Below are 18,549 nucleotides of genomic sequence, written 5' to 3'. Positions count from 1 at the left end.
GCATCGCCATCCATGGTTGCACACTTCACCTTGCTAAGCCAGTCCGGAACCTTGGGGTCTTGTTTGACCTTCAACTATCCTTTTTACCCCACATCTGCACCATGAGCCGCTCTGTCTTTCCCCACCTCCGCAACGTCGCCCGGCTCTACCACTGTCTCACCCCGCCCGCCACTGAAACCCTTTTACATGCTTTCATTACATCGAGGCTCGACTATGCAATCTCATTGCTTGTCGGCCTCCCCAACTCCTCCCTCCATAGGCTGCAGATCATCCAGAACTCTGCAGCCCGTGTCCTCTTCCACACATGGCTCCGCTGCCTACTGGCTTCCCATCACACAGAGGATACAGCTCAAGATCCTGGTCCTCATCTTCAAAGCCCTCCACGGTCTTGCTCCCCACTATGTCTGCGACCTCCTAACCCCCTGCCATCCTGTTCGCTCCCTTTGCTCAGCGGGCTCTGTTCCGCTTCACGTCCCCCGCCTCGCCCGCCCCAAAATTGGCGGTCGGACCTTCCGCCACTCTGCACCCACCTTCTGGAACTCCATACCGCAGTCCCTCCGCCTCGCCACCTTCAAGACCCATCTCAAGACCCTCCTCTTTGACCGTGCTTTCAAACTCCCTGCTTCCCCCCCTGCCTTCCACCCTCCCCCACCCCAACGCCCAGCTTGGGTCCCTAACTCAGTCTGTCCAGCACTTTGGGACGTCCTCCCGACATGAAAGGCGCTTTACGAATTTCGTTGTTGATCTATCGACCAAATTAAATGGATTGAGTGGTCAAATTACTATTTTCTTTTGGCGCGGGATTATTACCTCCCCCGCCCCAGAAAGCGATCCTAAAAATGGATAATAAATTCAATGTATCATTTATAAACTGCAATATGTGGAAGCAGAGGACAGCTCTGTGTGTGTGTGTGTGTGTGTGTGCAGAGCTTTGTGAATTGCAAATGAGTCAAAAGCAGCCCGGGTGCTTCTGCACGTTTCCACCTTGTGTGTGTGTGTGTCTGTATGTGTGTGTGTTTGTGTGTATGTGTGTGTGTTTGTGTGTATGTCTGTGTGTGTGTGTGTGTATGTCTGTGTGTGGGTATGTGTGTGTGTATGTCTGTGTGTCTGTTTATGTCTGTGCGTGTGTGTATGTCTGTGTATGTGTATGTCTGTGCGTCTGTGTATGTCTGTGTGTGTGTGTATGTGTGTATGTCTGTCTGTGTATGTGTGTGTATATTTGTGTCTGTGTGTGTATGTCTGTGTGTGTATGTGTGTGTGCATGTCTGTCTGTGTATGTGTGTGTATCTATGTGTGTATGTCTGTGTGTGTGTGTATGTCTGTGTATATGTGTGTGTGTCTGTGTATGTATGTATGTGTGTGTGTGTGTATGTCTGTGTATATGTGTGTGTGTCTGTCTGTGTCTGTGTGTGTATGTATGTGTGTATGTGTGTGTTGGAGACTGCAATGTCTCCTCGCGAGAGAGTCCATGATACTGGTGGATCTTCAATGTTCTCGAACGAGCATTTCGTGGGGGAGGGCAGGAGAGAGTGAGAGACTGAGGCAGAGGGGAGTCAGCCATCCATCCATCACAAAACCCGGCACTCTCAGAGCATCCTCTGCCCCCCTCAAGCAATAAGGCTCCAAAGGTTGCCCCCGCGCCAGTGTGTGTGTGTGTGTGTGTCTCTCTCCCTGTGGCAGCGCTTGGACCAGATGGAGTGCACCGCAGACACCGTCAGACAGCCCACAGGTAAGTAAGTGCGTGAGGCGGAACCATCCGAGGAGGCAGTCAAAGGCAAGAGCTCGGGCTGTCTGGGGCTCTCTGGGGGCGAGGACACACCATCGGGAATGGTGGGGATTTTCGGCCATTCGTCAGAAGCATCTGCATTGAGATTGCACACAGGCAGCAAAGCTTCCACACACCATACACACACCACACACCATACACACACACACACACACACAGGCAGCAAAGCTTCCACACACCATACACACACCACACACACACACACACACAGGCAGCAAAGCTTCCACACACAGTACACACACACACACACACACACAGGCAGCAAAGCTTCCACACACCATACCACACACACACACACACACACAGGCAGCAAAGCTTCCACACACCACACACACACACACACACACACACACACAGGCAGCAACGCTTCCACACACCATACACACACACACACCACACCACACACACAGGCAGCAAAGCTTCCACACACCACACACACACACACACAGGCAGCAAAGCTTCCACACACAGTACACACACACACACACACAGGCAGCAAAGCTTCCACACACCACACACACACACACACACAGGCAGCAAAGCTTCCACACACCACACACACACACACACACAGGCAGCAAAGCTTCCACACACAGTACACACACACACACACAGGCAGCAAAGCTTCCACACACCACACACACACACACACACACACAGGCAGCAAAGCTTCCACACACAGTACACACACACACACACACACAGGCAGCAAAGCTTCCACATACCACACCACACACACACCACACCACACACACACACACACACAGGCAGCAAAGCTTCCACACACCATACACACACCACACACACACACACACACAGGCAGCAAAGCTTCCACACACCACACACACACACACACACCACACCACACACACAGGCAGCAAAGCTTCCACACACCACACACACACACACACACACAGGCAGCAAAGCTTCCACACACCACACACCACACACACACACACACAGGCAGCAAAGCTTCCACACACCACACACACACACACACACACACAGGCAGCAAAGCTTCCACACACAGTACACACACACACACACAGGCAGCAAAGCTTCCACACACCACACACACACACACACACAGGCAGCAAAGCTTCCACACACCACACACACACACACACACACACAGGCAGCAAAGCTTCCACACACCACACACACACACACACACACAGGCAGCAAAGCTTCCACACACCACACACACCACACACAGGCAGCAAAGCTTCCACACACCACACACACACACACACACACACACACACAGGCAGCAAAGCTTCCACACACCACACACACACACAGGCAGCAAAGCTTCCACACACCACACCACACACACACACACACACACACCACACACACAGGCAGCAAAGCTTCCACACACCACACACACACACAGGCAGCAAAGCTTCCACACACCACACACACACACACACACACAGGCAGCAAAGCTTCCACACACCATACACACACCACACACAGGCAGCAAAGCTTCCACACACCACACACACACACACACACACACACACAGGCAGCAAAGCTTCCACACACCACACACACACACACAGGCAGCAAAGCTTCCACACACCACACACACACACACACACACAGGCAGCAAAGCTTCCACACACCACAACACACACACACACACACACACACACACAGGCAGCAAAGCTTCCACACACCATACACACACCACACACACACACACACAGGCAGCAAAGCTTCCACACACCATACACACACACACACACACAGGCAGCAAAGCTTCCACACACCATACACACACCACACACACACAGGCAGCAAAGCTTCCACACACCATACACACACACACACACAGGCAGCAAAGCTTCCACACACCACACACACACACACAGGCAGCAAAGCTTCCACACACCATACACACACACACACACAGGCAGCAAAGCTTCCACACACCACACACACACACACACAGGCAGCAAAGCTTCCACACACAGTACACACACACACACACAGGCAGCAAAGCTTCCACACACCAACCACACACACACCACACCAACACCACACACACAGGCAGCAAAGCTTCCACACACCACACAACCACACACAGGCAGCAAAGCTTCCACACACCACACACAACACACACACACACACAGGTAGCAAAGCTTCCACACACCATACACACACCATACACACACACAGGCAGCAAAGCTTCCACACACCATACACACACACACACACAGGCAGCAAAGCTTCCACACACCACACACACACACACACAGGCAGCCAAGCTTCCACACTCCATACACACACCACACACACACACACACACAGGCAGCCAAGCTTCCACACTCCATACACACACCACACACACACAGGGGGCCAAGCTTCCACACACAGTACACACACACACACACACACAGGCAGCAAAGCTTCCACACTCCATACACACACACACACACACACACGGGGGACCAAGCTTCCACACACAGTACACACACACACACACACAGGCAGCAAAGCTTCCACACTCCATACACACACCACACACACACAAGCAGCAAAGCTTCCACACACACATCACACACAGGCAGCAAAGCTTCCACACACCACACACACACACACACAGGCAGCAAAGCTTCCACACGCCACACACACACAGGCAGCAAAGCATACACACACCACACATATACACACACAGGCAGCAAAGCTTCCACACACCATATACACACACACACACAGAGCAGAGCTGCTAACATTGATATGATTTTAAAGGGGAAAGTGCCAATGCCGAGAGGGGAGTTTCAAGCAGGAAATAATAATAAAAAAGGAGATAGAGCACAATAATGCTTAGCAAAGATCACATGTAAATGTCATCCTTTAGTGCACAGGGAGATGTGTTTTTTTTCTCTTGCACAGGCTCATTGTGATTTCAGAAATAATGCAAACCTCTGAACACAGGTATTGGGTTGGGAAAACTTTAATTGTTCATTACACAGTTAATAAGAATATAGATCATTCTATAATGTCTAGCCCTTCCATTTTAGGGCAAATTATGGAGTCCTGTAATTCAGTGGTTAGAGTACTCACCTCGCAAGCGAGAGACCTGGGTTCGATTCCCCACAGGGCAAAAATGTTGGGCAAGTTTCCTTACTCCATACGCCTCTGTTTACCCAGCAGTAAGTAGGAACCTGGTTGTTAGTTAATCGGCGGATTGCTTTTATGGGATTAATAATCCTTCAACAAAATAATAATTTGGTCACTCAATCCACCATTGTTTGTGGGACACTGTGGTGTGCAATTGGCTGCCACGTTTCACCCACAAATATACAGTCAATTAACTTTACAGTATATTCTGTGAAGCGCTTTGAGATGTCTAGAAGGTGTGAAAAGTTCTATATTTGTGGAGTCCTGTAGCTCAGTGGTTAGAGCACTCACTTTGCAAGCGAGAGGCCTGAGTTCAATTCCAGGCAGAGGGCGAAACCTTGGGCAAGTTTCCTTACTCCACACAGAGCCTAATAATAATCCCTCCAAAAACCAAAAACAGTAATAAATTGGTCATTTTCAATCTACGACTGTTTGTGGGACATTGCTGTGCGCAATTGGCTGCCGCATTCGCCCACACATATACAGTCAATTCACTTTACAGTGTGTTCTGTGAAGCGCTTTGGGACGTCCTCGTGATGTGAAAAGCGCTATAGCAAATGCAAGGATTATTATTATTATTCTATCAAATGCAAGGATTATTATTAAATTTAACTGAGATTGGAAAGCAGTTTATTATTTTTTATTATTATTGTATTATATAAATATATATTTTTGGATTATTAATAATAATCCTTGCATTTGATGTAGCGCCTTATCACCTTTTTGAGATGTCTCAAAGTGCTTCACAGAATATACTGTAAAATACAGTGACTGTGTCATTTTTGTGGGCAAGATTTTTTTGTTTTTTTTCTGTGATAAGTATCATTTCTTGCACCCAGAAGCGGCTTCTGTGCAGTGCATTTACTGTACAGTAGTTTTCTTGCAGGATCTAAGCAGTTTCTTCTCACTTCCAACCCTGCGCTGGTGGAACCCTGCTCCCTGTCCCCAGCACCTAGCGCTGCTCTCTTAAACTCAGGTCCTATGCACCAGTTTTTCTTCTTAGTACCACAAAATATTTTTTTTATTTTAGATGCTGGATGTGTGACTTTAATGCTGTGTTTGCAGCTTAGTTGATTAGTTATATACAAGATCAAGATCTGGTCTAATTGTTTTCAATAATGTTGTGAGAATAAAGCTGTTTGACATTAAAAAACAATATGGATGGAGCCTGTTAGACTAATTTGCAGTATACAGTATCTCCAATCCACATTCTACAAAAAGGAATTCTATTAAGAAAATATTACAAATTACGCCCTTATATCCTGACTTGGATATGTCCAGGCACTTAAGGATAAGTATATTCACTGGCTACCCGGGTGGAAATACTATATGTTGTAGTACTGCCAATGAACAGAATTACTGTGACAGTGCAGTCATTACATAGATATATTTGTAATTTTATTTAACAATTCATTATCTTCTTTACATTTAATACTTGTGATCCCAACATCTTAGATATTGGCTTACTGAGTTTTGTAAGAAGAATCCTGACTCCATCCTGCCCCCCTTCCCCCACATTGGCATGCCTACTGCCATTAATGGACTAGGCAAAATTGGTCAATCATCAACAGAGACTGCAGTATTATAAATAGAACCATGGAAGCTATTGGTTTACTTAGTCCATCACAGATCCCTTCAACCAGCCAAGTCATCGGGTTCAGTGTTTCTCAATGACCAGTCCAAGGGTCCTCCTGTGTGTGATAACCTCATGTCAATTCCATATCAGAGATCTCTTTAGATTGAGTGATCTGGCAGTCATTGACTAATGGACTAATGTATTCTAAGAAGAAACTGGTATCAGAAATGTTGAAAAACACTGACTTCTCCACATACCTTCAAATAGTGTCAAATATGATCAATAGACAGTTGAACTCTTCTTGGATTAATTGTTAATACTGGGAACTCCCTTGTGGTACGGTGGGCAACACAGCTGTACATACAGTGTGTGAATGTATTGCCATCACCGTCCAGATCCCAGGCAGAACATACGATGTTCAGCATGGAACGGCAATCGAAAGCTTCAGCAGTTGTTGCTTAGGATTCCAAAGCCACATTCCAGGTATGTGTAATAATATTACATAACTGCATAATTATAATAATAATCCTTGCATTTGATATAGCGCCTTATCATGTCTTCGATACGTCTCAGTATACCGTAAAGTGAATTGACTGTATATTTTTTGGACGAAACATTGCAGCCAATTGTGCACAACAGTGTCCCACAAACAGTCGTGCATTGAGTGACCAAATATACTGGTATTCATGTGCAGGTACTTTTATATATGTCAGTTTCACTGGGAAAATAATTTCTTCTGAATAAATGTAGCATTTGCATCCATATTCAATGGAATCTATTTTAGCTTGAAAAGTGATTTAAAAAGTGAAAATGTGCCATGAAGTAACATACTGATAAATGTGAGAAAAAGTTTTACTGCATGTAGTGGAGGAATGTGTCGCACAATGTCCATTAACAGTAACTAGACTAAGAGGTTGTGATTTTGCCATCATGGGTGGAGCTGTATTAGTTTATATGGGTCTGTTATGAGCTATTACATGGCAAAGGTCTTGCTGTGTAACACCAAAGAGCCAATTGGCTGATAATCCTATGTCCTCTTGTTTTGCAGTGTCAGTGCATCTCAAACTATTGTTTTGAATTTACTTTCTCAATCTGATTAAGATTCTTATATATCTCTATAAAATCCCTCTTAAATGTTTTTAGAAGAGCCTACCTTGTCTAATCATTGCTCCTATAGCTCATTTCTCCAGCACTTGGGATCATCCTCATTGCTCTCCTCTTCACTGCCAACAAAATCGACCCTATAACAAGCTATAAAACATAATTGTCAGCAAAGAAGTCGTTTTGGAAGTTCAAACCATTAGAATTTTTGGTTTAGGCCATTTGTTGATTTCTACAAATCTGAAGAATCCAATCACAGGAGGCACCAATGCCATCCCAAACTTGCCCTGATGTTAAGGAGCTGTAGGTTATATTTCACTTCACCATTTTACATGACATAAGGATATCACTCTCCCCACTGAACCCACAAATTCCACTTTAAGATGATGTTTTATTCTTAATGAAGAAGCTGTTGCCTAAATTGTTTGACTTTTAAAATAAACAGAACACAGGATCTGAGAATCATGGTTTTATGAAAAATTGTGATGCTGTAGTCTGGTTTCCTCTGATCTTCTTCCACATACAACTTTTTCAGCCAAACATCTTCTGGGTCTGTCACTGTATCAAGTATGTGATGAATGAGATGTCTCAGGTCAAAATTTGAAACAAGTCATAATAACCAGACCAGTTCATTCTAAAACTAAACCTAATACAAACATCATTGTATCCAACCCAACACTTTCTATGTCAACATTCCTCCTTAGTCACTTTGTTGCAATGCTTACCTAAGCAGGAGCAAAAAAAATTATCTTAAGTTTTTGGATAGTGTTCCCCAAGTAATGCAGGTTTTTGCATGAATTTTTCCTTTTTTTTCAGATAGGTTGTATTTGGGTCTAAAAAGGGCGACTGTAATAAAGAATTTAAAATTGTTACCAAAAACGTGAAGGGAGAGGTAACAATGTTTTGTACACAGATGTTAAGACATGTAATACCCTACTAAAAATGGTGGTTGAAGTTTAAATCCTAGCTTTTAAAAGATAATCAGACAAATATTTGAAATGAAAAACATAAAGGGCAAGAAAAGGAAGACTAAATGAATAGCTCTTTCAGAAATCACACACCTACGTGAGTGGTTGAATGGACATATTATTCTAGGATTCTAGGATTTGTTAATGGATGTAATGCGTAAACGTATTCATTTTCTAGCTTATCACCCTTTCCTTGATTTGATAAACGCCTACTAAATGCCTAGGAGACTTAAGTTAGATTAGTATATGAAGCAGCACCTAGAAGTGAAGCATTGCATATGCCTGGAGGAAATAAATATACATGGGAAAAGGGCAAAACGTTGTAACAGGAGTTATTCATGTAAACAGATACAGAAGACGCTGGAAACACTCAGCAGGTCAGGCAGCATCTATGGAGAAAGGAAAGTGAGTCAATATTTCGGGTCCACAACCCTTCGTCAAAACTGGGGCATGTTGGGAGGGAGAGGCTTTTAAGGGCTAACAGAGAGGGGGGAGACAGGGCAAGGAAGTCAAAGGAGAAAATGGAATAGAGGACAGGAGATGATGGATTAAATAGATGTTAATAATGCAAAACAAAGGGGAATAGAGGTATTAATAATGCAAGTAACAAAGGGGGGGAGAAAATTGCAACAAAATAGGCAGACGGAGAGAGAGAAAAGGTGTGTCTGGAACCTAGATGATATGGTAATAGTCATGGAAGAGGGGGAGGGGGAAGGTGAGCTGTTATGGTCTGAAATTGTTGAGATCAATATTGAGGCCAGAGGGCTGTAAGGTGCCTAGCAGATAAATGAGGTGCTGTTCCTCGAGCTTGCGCTGTGGCTCAATGGAACAGCGTAGGAGACCGTGGATGGAGAGGTCAGAGTGAGAGTAGGAAGGAGAGTTGAAGTGGCAAGAAACCGGAAGCTCAGGGTTGTGCTTGGGGACAGAACAGAGGTGTTCAGCAAATCGGTCACCCAATCTGTGTTTCGCAGGAGACCACATCGTGAGCAGCGAATGCAGCAAATTATATTGGTGGTAGCACAGGTAAATCGCTGTCTCTCTTGAAAATTGTGTTTGGGGCCCACGATAGTGGCATGGGAGGAGGTGAAAGTGCAGGTATTGCATCTCCTGTGCTGGCGTGGGAAGGTGCCGTGGGGAAGAGAGCAACTGTTGGTTGTGATGGAGGAATGAACCAGGGAGTCACGAAGGGAATTGTCCCTTTTGAATGCCGAGAGGGGAGGGAAAGATATGTTTAGTGGTTGGATCACGCTGGAGGTGCCAGAAATGACGAAGAATTATTTGTTGGATGTTGAGGCTGGTCGGGTGGAAGGTGAGGACTAGGGGGATCCTATCACGATTCTGGGAAGAGGGAGAAGGGGTGAGGGCAGAGGTGCGGTAAATAGGGCGGACCTGTTCTACCACAGTGGATGGGAATCCTTGGTCGAGGAAAAAGGAAGATATTTCAGCTGCATTTGCTGAGTGTTCCCAGCGACTTCAGTTTTTGTTTCAAATTTCCAGCATCTGCTGTATTTTGTGTTTTGGTTATTTATGTAAACTTGGAGTTGCAAATACAGAACCCTACTAATAACTGGAAATGTGTCAAACTAACTCATGGGAATCTCACCCTAACATGCCCAGAGGTAGATTTGTAGAGTTATTATTATTTATTATATATTATTACATTAACATTTCTTCTTATGAGTCGCTATAAATTTGACTCCAATGACCATGTTAACATTTGTCCTGCTGGCTGTTTTCAGATTAGGAGAATTACATAGAACATTAGAGTATGGAAACAGACCGTTCGGTTCAACCAGGTGTTTATCCTCCACGAGAGTCTCCTAAATATCCCTCTGCTCCCTTCTCCCTCATTTAGGCATTACATTTTCTTTTAAGTACATTGTTGCTTTCTGCTTCAACCACAGTTTCCAGTGGCAAGTTCCATCTTTTCATCATCCTTTGCCTATCTTTGTGATCCCTGTTTTAAGAACTAACACCTAATTTCTCTTTGCCCCTTGTTTTGAACTTATCACTACTGAAGTTAAACACTCTTTGTTTGTTTCCTTTGACCTAGACCCTTTTCAAGACAACTTGCATGTTGACAAATAATAATAATAATCTTTGCATTTGATATAGCGCCTTATCACGTTTTCAAGACACCTCAAAGCGCTTCACAGAATATACTGTAAAGTGAATTGACTATATTTTGTGGACTTGCAAAATTGGAATTGCGAATTGAAAAAATATAAGAAAATGGCTTAAAAAGAGACCTGAAGGAAACCTACAAAAATTATTATAGATGATACATGAATTCTTTTTTGGTTCCAGCTTACCATAGTTGAACTTATAGTGAGAAAGGGTAACAAAATCAAAAGTGGTTCATAACATATAAGACCTGATCACAGATGAGCACTAACAAGCAGAGTAGAAGTGCTAAAATATAAAATAGATTCATGTTATGTTTCTATGAACAGTAGCAATCATAAATCAAGACAGCTAAAGCATGTTGGCACTCCCCATAACTGGAACATTGCCTTTTTATGGACAAAATCAGTGTTGAAATAAAACACTCTGTCTTCAAATAGCAATAAAGCTGTGGAAGTTTAGTCTAAGTGGGAATATAGTTATATAGTTTACATAAGGCAAATATGCCATAAATCCCAGAATATCTCCATGCATCTGATTATATACTTTCCATTGAGGTGCATAGAACCATTATGAAATTGACTTTTCTTGCCCTTTAAAGGAGCTCAATGTTTAAAATAAACTTGTTACACTCATGACCAATAGGTTAACTAAAGAACACAGCAATAAAATAAATATCAATTATATTAAATACTTTTCTGTGCCCAATGTTGTGGTAGTGCCCAGTGCTTTGTAAACCTAATACAAGATGAACTAAAATGGAGTAATTCATCGTCTTATAACTATTCATAGTTTACTGAATGAAAAAGATTAGTTGTCAGCTGTGAATAACACAGTCACTACACTTGACAAAATTAATTGAAATCCTTTGATACATTCTTGACATGATATATGTTTAATTAATGCAAAGGTTGTTATGATTGATTAGAAAGTGAATAAATATTTTACATTGGTTAATTACTTAGTTAAGGGCACTTGTGATTCCCTCTCTACATATGGTTTACGACTCTCACATACTAATTTATCGTTAGTTGTTGTTGAATATCATGAAAGGCTTTATGGAGTATTGGATCCTAGTTAAAAGTTCATTAGTATTGATGCTCATTTACCTGATCTTTAAGTAAGTTTGTGTAAATTGAGCTGCTTGGTGAAGCATGTCGGCAGAACCAGTCCAGAGTGGGAAGAGAGAAACAGAAAATAGAGACTTTCATGTAACACTATATGGCCAATATGGTCATTAAGGTTTATCGTACAAATCCCATTCTTTTCAGGGACAACAGTGATAACATAATACTTTAGCATACCATATATACTGCAACTGTATAATTTTGGAACTATCATTTATACTGCACAACAATAACATTTTCATTACATAATGGAAAATTTCCAAATGATAAATATACAATCTATTTTATTATTATTAATAATAATTCCGAAAATCTTTCCATTTGATAAGCATACTGAGGACATCTCGAAGAGCTTCATAGGATATACTGTAAAATGTAGCGACTGTGTATTTTGTAGCCGAATTATAAAATCTGTATGGAAGTGTTGGTCTTTTGTATTGGTCTATTGAAGAAAATTATCTGGGGAAACATTGAGAGGTTACGTACTTTCCGCTACAGTACTTTTATCCTTCAGTATTGTGGCATTTCAGTGTACTCTAGAAGTACTCCCTGGAGTGAAATGGTTTCAAATTGAGCTGACTGTTTTACTGTGATCAGTTATCAGCTCACTGTGTAACCCATTAGGTCACTATGCACACTAAGCCAGACCCCATCAACTTGTGATTCTTATGTGATACACAAGATAAACATGAACTGACTCTAAAGTGTGCTACAGTCATGATGTAGTTGCTTTATGCCTCTCTCATGGAGCATAAAAGATTCTGGGGTCAAAGTCTGCTTAAAGAGCTGCATTTGCTATGAGAAAAGCACTTAACATGCTGAGCCTTTGAGGAAAATTAATAGCAGAAAATATAACTCCCTATGCTTGATTTTCTAAAAAGGACTATGATTTTACTTTGAATCCTGCCAACAGATAATACTGATTACCTTTCAAACCAAATCCAGCTTAGTTTAATTACTTTGTCCAGTGCATGAACCTCTAAGACAGCCCTTTAAAAACAATTGCCCTGGGGTACTGTATTTCAAATTACTCTTCCAATAATGCTTTGTGATACTGTACAGACTTCTTTGGTTGTGCTATGAGCCAAAATGCATGATTATAGCCATTGGAGCCTATGCTGACTGACCATCACAGGCTATTTACACACTCAGAGAGAGGTGAGTGTACAGCAACATCTGAAAAAGAGCACTGTGCACTTTTTTAATTATCACTGTGAAATAGACAGTTCAAACAGAACTGTATCTGGTTCATTTGCCAATAACAGTGATTCTGTCATTCCTGTGTAAATACATGTATTTCAGGTTGACAAAATGTCATCCTGATGAAAATGTCAGCATTTAGATCATAATTGTAACCACATTTAATCTAAACTTTAAATTCTCATTTTTCCAATGGCTTAGAGTAAAGGCAATGCTATACATATCAGAAGGCTTCGGGTTTGATCCCAAGCCTGTGCTGAACTAATAAAAATAACCCTTCTATTTGATATAGCGCCTTATCACATCAGCTGATACTAACCAGGCAGCACTAAGCACATTACAATTAGCCTCAGTGTGAATGGGGAAAATCAGCTATTGTTCCTGTATCTAATAGGCCTCTCTATAAGATGAATGTCAGATGAGGACAGGATCAAGCTTGGCTATGATGCTTTCTGTGGTTGAACAGTCTCTCAAGGTTAATACGTAAATGATCAAAATGACATTGTAGAAAGAGGCCATTTGGCCCATCAAATTGGTGGTAGTTTATCCACTGAAACAAATTAATCCCAAATCCCTGTTCTCTCCACATACCCTATTATATTATTGCCCTTTAAATGTTTATCTAAATCCATTTTAAATATAGTACTCCTTTCATTTAGGTCTTATTTGACACGTGGGCAAACCAATCCATGTTATAATAATAATAATAATAATCCTTGCATTTGATATAGCGCTTTTCACGTCTTCTAGACGTCCCAAAGGGCTTCACAGAATAAATATACTGTAAAGTGAATTGACTGTACATTTGTGGGCGAACGCGGCAGCCAATTGCACACAGCAATGTCCCACAAACAGTCATGGATTGAAAATGACCAATTTATTATTGTTTTGTTTTGGAGGGATTATTATTAGGCGTGTGGAGTAAGGAAACTTGCCCAAGATTTCGCCCTGCCTGGAATTGAACCCAGGTGTTTCGCTTGCAAGACAAGTGCTCTAACCACTGAGCTACAGGACTCCAGTTATAGAAAGCATATGCACGAAAATCTAATATACACTGAAACCCTTGCTAGCCGGACTAATGGTGGTGGGGGGGGAGAGATAAAATAATAATAATAATATTCCTTGCATTTGATATAGCACCTTATCACAGCATTGAGACGTCTCAAAGCGCTTCACAGGAAATAGTGTAAAGTGAATTGACTGTATATTTTTTAGAGAATAAGCTCTCTTCTGCTCACGGGATTCAAACAATCTGAGTCAAAATCGCTAACGCTGGCCACTTTGAAGCCCAGCAAGAATGGTGAGGCTGCTCAGTGCAGTGTTGCTACACACTAGGAAAATTACGCTGATGGGAGTCTATAGCAGTACTGTTCACTAGAGTTTATTCTATCAGGTGACATATGATTACTATATTTGCGGCATGCAGAAATTTTTGGTCCATGGAAATGTTTTAAATTTTTGATTTTGGGCCCGATCCAGCTAGGTTTGAATTTCAGATACCCAGAGTCTGGTAAGCCGGGGGTTAACAACAACAACAACAACTTACATTTATTTAGTGTCCCAGATTGCTTGACAATGGCGGACTCTGACACCAAGCCAGGGAGAGAGGGAGGTGGGAGGTGACTGTAAACACGATCAAAAAGGAAGGTCTTTAGGCGGGATTTGAAAGTGGGGAGGTATTGAGGGAGAGAGTTCCAGAGTTTTAGGGAGTAGTGGCTGAAAGAACGGCCACCGATAGTGGAGCGGAGGGGATTAGGAACAAACAGGAGCCAGCCGAGCGGAGGCAGCAGTTGGTGTAGTGGGGCATAAGCAAATCGGGTAGAGGAGAGAGGTGATATTTGTGAAGAATTTAAACACTTCATAAATCCGGACCTAACCAGTAGACCATAGAGTGAGAGACCACTCTCAGAAATGAGTATATTCTGCCACAATTTCTCTGAAATTATTATCTTAAAGACATATAGGGAAAAAGGGCTTTGGCCCAAAGCATTGGAATGCCGGTTCATGAATTACTGGTTTAGCTTTTTTTGAGTCAACATAGAAATTTTCAGCACAGAAGGAGACCATTATGTCTGTGCACTCCTACCTCTGCTTTTCTCAATTACCATTTCATTATTCCCTCTTTCCAGCTCTTTCCCCACATTTCTTGAATTGGCAATAGTTGAGAACTGACATCCAATCATGGACCAACAATTAATATAATATTATAATATGATATTAATAATAATAGCCCTTGTGAATAAAAAAGCCCTCGTAAATGTCACTGTTTTATGAGTTTAATTCTGTGTTACAGCCTGGGCATTCCAAAAATAGGTAAAAGCAGAGTCTGGGATTGCACAAACGTAAGTATGAAGTATAATGTAGGGAAGTGCAAAGTCATCCACCTAGGTAGCAAAAACAGTAGAGCAGGTTATTTTTTAGAAGGGGAGAGATTGGAATGTGTTAGCGTCCAGAGGGACTTGGGTGTCCTTGTACACCAATCACAGAAAGTTAGTCTGCAGGTGCAGCAAACAATTAGGAAGGCGAACGGTATGTTAGCATTCATTATGAAAGGATTAGATTATAAGAGTAGGGAAGTCTTGCTGCAACTGTATAGGGCCCTGGTGAGACCACACCTGGAATACTGTGTGTAGTTTTGGTCTCCTTATTTAAGGAAAGATGTACTTGCTTGGAGGGGGTACAGCGTAGATTTACTAGGTTAGTACCAGGGATGAAGGGGATGAGTTACGAGGATAGGATGACCAATTTGGGCTTATATTCCCCAGAATATAAAAGAATTAGAGGGGATCTTATAGAAACCTATAAGATCATCAAAGGGCATGATAGAGTAGATAGTGGGAGATTGTTTCCCCTGGTTGGAGAAACTAAAACCAGGGGTCACAACCTTAAAATCAGAGGCCAGCCCTTTTGCACTGAGTTGAGGAAGAACTTCTTCACTCAAAGGGTGGTGAATGTATGGAACTCACTACCCCAAAGGGCTGTTGACGCTCAGTCCTTGAACATATTCAAGACTGAGATAGATAGATTTCTTATTGCAAAAGGGATTAAGGGATATGGGGATAAGGCAGGGTCAGGTTAGTAGCTGGAGTTAGATTAGAAGATCAGCCATGATTAAATGGCAGGGCAGGCTCGAAGGGCCGAATGGCCTACTCCTGCTCCTACATGTTATGTTATGTTATGTTATGTTATGTTATGTTATGTTATGTTATGTTATGTTATGTTATGTAAACACTGCAAAGTAGTCATGTTTAATTCTGAATGTCAGGTCAGTGGCATCAGTCCTCTCTGGGCAAGTTAAGTGGAAATTGGATGTGATGAGGGTTCGCTGCTCTTCAACCCACTCATTTTGGATCTCACTGACAGGTGCAAACTCTTAACTGGAGTAACCATGCTCGCATATTTCCACAATTGGTGAGGTGTCTGAACCCAAATGTTTTGGATCTTTTTTTTAAAATCTTTTTATTTGACTCTAGTCACAAATCCTGTATCTGTATCAAGCTTCACTCTTACCTTGCTTTAACCCATTAGCTTACCTTCGAAAATCTGAAATGAATATTCAAAAATTCTGTTCCAGTGAAAACAGAAGATGAAACGGAAGCTCTGATCTTTGATGGTGCAGAGGTTATTGACATTGGCAATGTGAAAGTTCCCCAGGGCCTCATCTCCCTCAATGACAGTCCCTCATCTTCACAAAGGAGCAGTGAGCAAAGCAGATGCTTGGCAGCCCTGGTGTACCGTAAGTACTCTGACAACTTGTTCTTTTTTTTACACACTGAATTCACTTTGCAGCTTTCAAAATACTCTATACGTTCAGACTTAGCACTAGAGTGCAAATCTACAAATGCCCTTTTCTGAACATTTCCTTTCCTGAATTCTATTGTACAAAGCAAACAGTGGTGCCAAACAATGTTGTCTTTCCCACTTTAGTCATCATTTTCTCCCTATTCAGCTTTCCCAGGGCACGCAGGCAACCAACTTGTTTCTAGGCCTCTCCCAATGCCACTCTTCAACTATAAGATAGGCAAGAGCTGACTGCCTTCCACTCATCCTGGTCCTGCTTTCCATGGTAATTTTCATGGACGGTTTAGTCAAAAATGTTCACCATATGGGGGTCGTTGGGAGGGAGGGAGGGAAAACATTTGTAATTGTAGTACCTCTGCTGCTCATTGGCTTAGATCAGGTAACTGAATTCTGCAAGTGCATGCCGAGTGTCAGTAAATAAAATAGTTCAGTGCTACAGCTACTATAACACAGAAGTGCTGAATTGCAGCAATGCAATTCAGCAGTGCAACTTGCTTTGCACCATTACTTGGTGAATGCAAGTGATTGTTTTTGGAAATTTGGCTGTCCTGAAACTAATAACTAATAACTAAATATGAGGGAATTTATGCAGTACTGCTGTGCGGCCTCTAGATATCAGCAGTACACAGATTTATAAAGTGAAAGTAAAAATTGACAGTGGCCGCACTGTGTTTTCCGTGTGTCACGCACTGTTGCTGTCTGAGAGGAGGAAATCTACAGCCACAAGCCCATACCACATTTTTCACCCCCGTAGAGAAAAGCCCACTGAACCGATCTTGAATGGTCATACAAAATAATCCATTTAGGCAGTTTTACTGATTTTGCTGAATAAATAGGATCTGCAAATGAGAAAAAGTGATAATTAGACACACAAGACACGGCAATGTCATTCCCTCTGTCAAGTGACCAACTCATGACTTTCCTCCTTGGAGCGAGGTAACTGGGATCTTTTTGGAGCTGAACTGGTTCCAAGATGATATGCTAGGTAACAGAATGTCAGAATCGAGCCCACCCTCTGTGGCAGTCTCGGTAGTCCAATTTCTGAGCCAGGCAGATTTGCAGTATTCCAGGGCCCTACTGATGACAGACCAGCCTGGCTTATCGGCAGGACTTGGAAGGACAGGCCAGTCACTGGGGCAGGGACTCTTCCCGCTCAACTCTTGTTAACCCTGCAAGCCACAGCCCTAGCAGGTAGGGTGGTCCTAGCTGAACAAGGAACAGTAAAGCTTGCCAGATTGAAAAACAATCACTTTCTTTAGCTGTTTTAACTTGTGTTTCTTTTCAACATATAGCTTGTGTTTAATGCTTATATTTCCTCGCCCATTTTCTCTCAGCAGAATCCACTGTAACAGTCGTCAAGACAGGGGTCTTCTAACTCGAAATTCGGCACTTCAGTGTTACAGTGACTTTAGCACTGAATTATTTTATTTACTGACACTCTGCATCACAGCTGTCTAAGGGAAAGTATGTTTTGGGTGTCTGCTGCCCCTCATGTACCATTTGAGTAGAGCTTTTGATGGACAGTTACTTTCAATGCAGACTAATTGGGAGCTGGGTTTTTATTTGAATGGTGCATGCCGAGGTTTTGCTGCAGACACAAATTCCACAGTGAAAACTGTATTTAATATTACTTTTTCTAAAAACGAGGATGGTTCCCGATCAGTCTGTGGGAAGACAGACAGTATCGAGATCAAAGCTAGTTAGAAGACATGCCCTACGTATTCCGCCTGTCAAATC

General features: G+C 42.4%; 1 protein-coding gene across 1 annotated transcript in view; it reads left to right on the top strand.

Annotated features, from left to right (window-relative positions):
* The first annotated feature begins 1,409 nt into the window (after nt 1-1,409).
* The window catches only part of LOC103177495, a 54,633-nt gene continuing 37,493 nt past the window's right edge, over nt 1,410-18,549 (top strand). The window contains exons 1-2 of the mRNA XM_042334368.1: nt 1,410-1,729; nt 16,586-16,747. Of these exons, the coding sequence (XP_042190302.1) occupies nt 1,693-1,729; nt 16,586-16,747 (199 nt within the window). The 5' untranslated portion in view covers nt 1,410-1,692. The remainder of the gene's footprint in view (nt 1,730-16,585; nt 16,748-18,549) is intronic.

This window comes from Callorhinchus milii, unplaced genomic scaffold, assembly GCF_018977255.1.
Source record: "Callorhinchus milii isolate IMCB2004 unplaced genomic scaffold, IMCB_Cmil_1.0 Scaffold4, whole genome shotgun sequence".
Taxonomy (NCBI): Eukaryota; Metazoa; Chordata; class Chondrichthyes; order Chimaeriformes; family Callorhinchidae; genus Callorhinchus; species Callorhinchus milii.
This window is presented reverse-complemented; position numbering and strand designations above follow the sequence as displayed.